Consider the following 4049-nt stretch of genomic DNA (forward strand, 5'->3'; position numbering starts at 1 on the left):
TTGATGCTCTTTGAAAACTTCAACAGCTTTTACTACAGTAATTTGATTTTATTCTAAGTTGTTCTTCATTACCAGTTCATAGAGCAAAAAGCATAAGCCAAACTTCCAAAGGACTCATCACATTCTCAGTTGAAATCAAATTAAAAACTAAACACAGGAATGTGCTCTCAAGGTCATCTAAGTATATTTTTCTTTATACTTGCACACCTTTTTCAGTACTTTATGACCATCTTCATTTTATTGAACTGAAGATTTTTACAAAGGAAGTCAGTCTTTCTATCCAGACATTGAAATGTAAAATGTGTAAGAAGATAAAGAAGAACACTTAGGCTAAAACCAGGAAAATAATGCTTGTCTCAGAAGGAATTGAATGAAAAGAAAATAAGAGATATGATTAATTATAATAAGGAGGAAGAGAACATCACATAACTTTAGATGTGTGACTAAGACTCAAGGAATTTAAAGTAGATGACAGATCTGCAGAAAAGACACTGGTTTTTCCACTAGAAACTATATTGACTCATAATGGGAAGGCAAAGACAAGAAAAGATGACTGCAGAGTAAATTTTACCCGTGTCAATAAGTTTACCGTAGGAAGGATATTTTAAGTAATTTTTTTCAATTATAAACTTACTTTTAAAATAGGTATTTTATGTGCCATCAATTTGAATGAAAGTAACATAAGTAATTTTTTACTGCTACAGTTTTTATTGTTCATTTTCCAACCTGTACTCCAACTCTTGGGGTTCACTTTAATTTGCCTTATTGACAAAGCTACTTCCAGCTGCCCACCCTTTTCTAAAGTATGTTCTTCCAAAACCACGTAGCTTCTGATTGCTAGCTTAGGTACAATCTGACTACAGTTCAGGAGGACGATTTTTTAATTGTATATGAAAGACACCTTCGATTTCAAGAGTGGGAGTCTGTCCATCATTAGTATTAGACAAATCTTTAGATCCATCATTGGTATTAGAGAGAATTTTTTTTGAAACATCTTCAAATTTTGCTTCACCTTCCAAAACAACCGATCCTAAATTTATTGCTGGAATTCCTGCCGCCTGCGGTGACTGAAATTCAGTAGACACATTCTCTGCCAGCGCCTCATCTTCAGGGGTTTGTTCAGATGGTGGAGGTGCAACTTCAGCAGAGGCCTCTTGTATAGCAAACTCGTCAGTCCGAAGCAAATCAGCTGGTGGGGAATGTTTGTCAACAGGGGCCTCTTCCGCGGGGACCTCATAAGCTGGGGGAGAGTGTACTGCAACAAGGGTCTCTTCTATAGGAGTCTCCTCAGCTGGTGGAGACTGAACATCAGCAGGGGCCTCCTCAGCTGGTGGAGGCTGAACATCAGCAGGGACCTCCTCAGCTGGTGGAGGCTGAACATCAGCAGGGGCCTCCTCAGCTGGTGGAGGCTGAACTTCAGCAGAGGCCTCCTCAGCTGGTGGAGGCTGAACTTCAGCAGGGGCCTCCTCAGCTGGTAGAGACTGAACTTCCACAGGGGCCTCATCAACTGGTGGAGGCTGAACTTCCACAGGGGCCTCCTCAGCTTGTGGAGACTGAACATCAGCAGGGGCCTCCTCAGCTGGTGGAGGCTGAACTTCAGCAGAGGACTCCTCAGCTGGTGGAGGCTGAACTTCAGCAGGGGACTCCTCGGCTGGTGGAGGCTGAACTTCAGCAGGGGCCTCCTCAGCTGGTGGAGGCTGAACTTCAGCAGGGGCCTCCTCGGCTGGTGGAGGCTGAACTTCAGCAGGAGCCTCTTCTGCAGAAGCTTCTGTAGCTTCTAGAAGCTGAATTTCAGCAGAGGCCTCTTCTGCAGTGGTCTCTTTACCTGATGGAGGCTGAAGCTCAAGAGGGGCCTCTTCTATAGAAACTCCCTTAGCTGATGGAAATGGAACTTCAGTAGGCACCTCTTCTGCAGAAGTCTCCTCAGATAGTGGAGATCGAGTTTCAGCAGGAGTTTCATATGCAGGAGCCTCTGTAGCTGCTAGAAGCTGAATTTCAGCAGAAGCCTCTTCTGTAGGGGTCTCTTCAGCTAATGGAGACTGAACTTCAGCAGGAGCCTCTTCTGCAGGGGTCTCCATAGCTGTTGAAAGCTGAAGTTCTCCAGCGTCTTCTCTAGGAGCCTCTTCAGGTAATAGAGGCTGAACTTCAGCAAGGGTTTCTTCAACAGTGGCAGGCTCTACTTTAGCTGGGGCCTCTTCAAGGGCGCCCTCAGCTGGTAAAGGCTGTACTTCAGTGGGAGCCTTTTCAGCTGAGGGAGACTGAATTTCACCAGGAAGCTCTACTGAAGGAGACTTTTCAGCTGATGGAGGCAGAATTTCAGCAGGAAACTCCACTAATGGGGCCTCTTCAGCGGGTGGAGGCTGAACTTTAACAGAATTCTCTGCAACTGCAGTGGCTGCCTCAGCAGCAGGAGTCTCTTCAGTTGATGGCTGTACTTGGACATGTGTCTCTTCATCGGGTCTGGGCTCTGCCTTAGCAGTGGCCTCTTCAACTAATGGAGGCTGTATTTCAGCTGGGAATTTTCCTGTTGGTGGAGGCTTTATTTCAGCAGAAGCCACTTTTTTAACAGCAAAACCTTCTTGTACAACAGGTGTAGTTACTTCTTCCCTAAGCCCATCTTCTAAAAGTACCGGTGGACCATTTTTAGTCTCCTGAGTAAATGAAGTTCTGCTGATGCTTTTCTGCTTAATTTCTTCATTGCTGCTTGTTGCTGGTTGAAATTCAGGGTGTTCACTAGCAGAAATCTTTCCTGAGGATTTACGTTTCCGGGCACCTTCCTTTGACTTTGTAAAAGAACTATCTGGCCTGGAAATAGCCACTATTTCTGATTCACTAAAGTATGTCTGTTGTTCCTTGTCCACTTTTTCCACATGGGGGATGTGCATCATGGTCCAGTATTCTGTACGGCTGGTCTGTTGAGATCTGTCCATTTTTAGTTGAACTAAAGGTATGTTTGGTGGAATTTCTACTTCCTGAACACTCTCTGGCAATTCAATAGCTGCTTCTCTAACGTCAGCTGACTTTTCTTCAGGTACCACGGTTTTCTCAACTAACTTGACTTCTTTTTTCTCTTCTACAATGGTGTCTGTCTGGAGAGACTTACTAGTCATTTCCTGTCCACGCTTTCTCTTTGTCCAAGTTTGCTGAAGTTCAGAAGATACTCTAATAGACTCATAGGCTTTGGCAGAGTAGTTGCCTTTGCTTTCAGAAGTATTACCAATACGATGGGTAGCTTTGGGGCTAGATGATTTTGGTATGGGCACGTGTTTCTTTTTCTCTATTACATCAGTTTGCTGGGATTTATCTACCATTGGTTGGCTGGGTCGTCTTCTCTTTCGAATTTCTTGCCTACACGCTGAGATAGGCTTATCAGAGTCATCACTTTCTTCCATTTCTAAGACTAGTGATTTCAGATTTATTAATTTTCAAGTGATGGCCAAAAATCACAAACGTACCAAGTGTCGAAGACTTTGCCTTTCTTAGGTGTCATTCTGTTGAGCTCCCTCAGAAAAAAAGTAATTCATAAGTTATTACATTCCATACTACACTCTTGTTGGATCCCACCTTATTCAGTAAGCATCTTTCTTGTTTAGCCTCTGTTATAACTAAATATCACTTTTAGAAGTTTCCTTCAAGGGTCTATGACATCATAGCCAATTCTGCCTTCAGGATTCCGTCAGTGGTATTCCTAGGGCTTTTAAACTTAGTATACATCCATAGGTAATGGCTGCAAGTGAGAATCTACTTTTTGAAACAAGTCAAGTTAAAAAAAAAAGCATTTGTCTACAAAAGAACATCAGGTAAATTCCAGTAATGCCACTTTCTAATTGCTGAAATTGATGCTTTCGAACTTTCAGTTCTGTTCTTTTCATCCTATTATCAAAGACAGTAATGCAGAACTCAGAATGCTGCAGCCTATTTTCAACTGTACAAAACAACCCATAACATGTGTGAGGATGTTCTATTAACGTATTTTATATGACTTGAAAAGAAGTTACTACTGTTTGAAAAACTTGAATTCTGAAGTTCATCTTCATATAAGCTTCTTT

General features: G+C 42.6%; 1 protein-coding gene across 1 annotated transcript; it reads right to left on the reverse strand.

The window, feature by feature from the left end:
* Positions 1 to 701: 701 nt before the first annotated feature.
* On the reverse strand, positions 702 to 3840 carry FSCB (fibrous sheath CABYR binding protein). Its single transcript, XM_025392299.1, has 2 exons — positions 1905 to 3840; positions 702 to 1853 (listed from the first exon to the last, which is right to left on the reverse strand). Exons 1-2 carry the CDS (start codon positions 3390 to 3392, stop codon positions 858 to 860), a joined length of 2484 nt encoding a protein of 827 aa, XP_025248084.1. The 5' UTR covers positions 3393 to 3840; the 3' UTR covers positions 702 to 857.
* Between the last annotated feature and the right edge of the window lie 209 nt (positions 3841 to 4049).

The sequence above is a fragment of the Theropithecus gelada genome, chromosome 7b, assembly GCF_003255815.1.
Source record: "Theropithecus gelada isolate Dixy chromosome 7b, Tgel_1.0, whole genome shotgun sequence".
In the NCBI taxonomy this organism is placed as follows: domain Eukaryota; kingdom Metazoa; phylum Chordata; class Mammalia; order Primates; family Cercopithecidae; genus Theropithecus; species Theropithecus gelada.

Excerpts from the sequence above, each read along its gene's own strand:
- FSCB (XM_025392299.1), bottom strand. The coding sequence starts at position 3,392 with ATGGAAGAAAGTGATGACTCTGATAAGCCTATCTCAGCGTGTAGGCAA. Across the intron at positions 1,854-1,904 it reads AGGAGACTTCTGCAGAAGAG|GCCCCTCTTGAGCTTCAGCC; the intron begins GTGCCTACTGAA and ends TCTATAGAAGAG.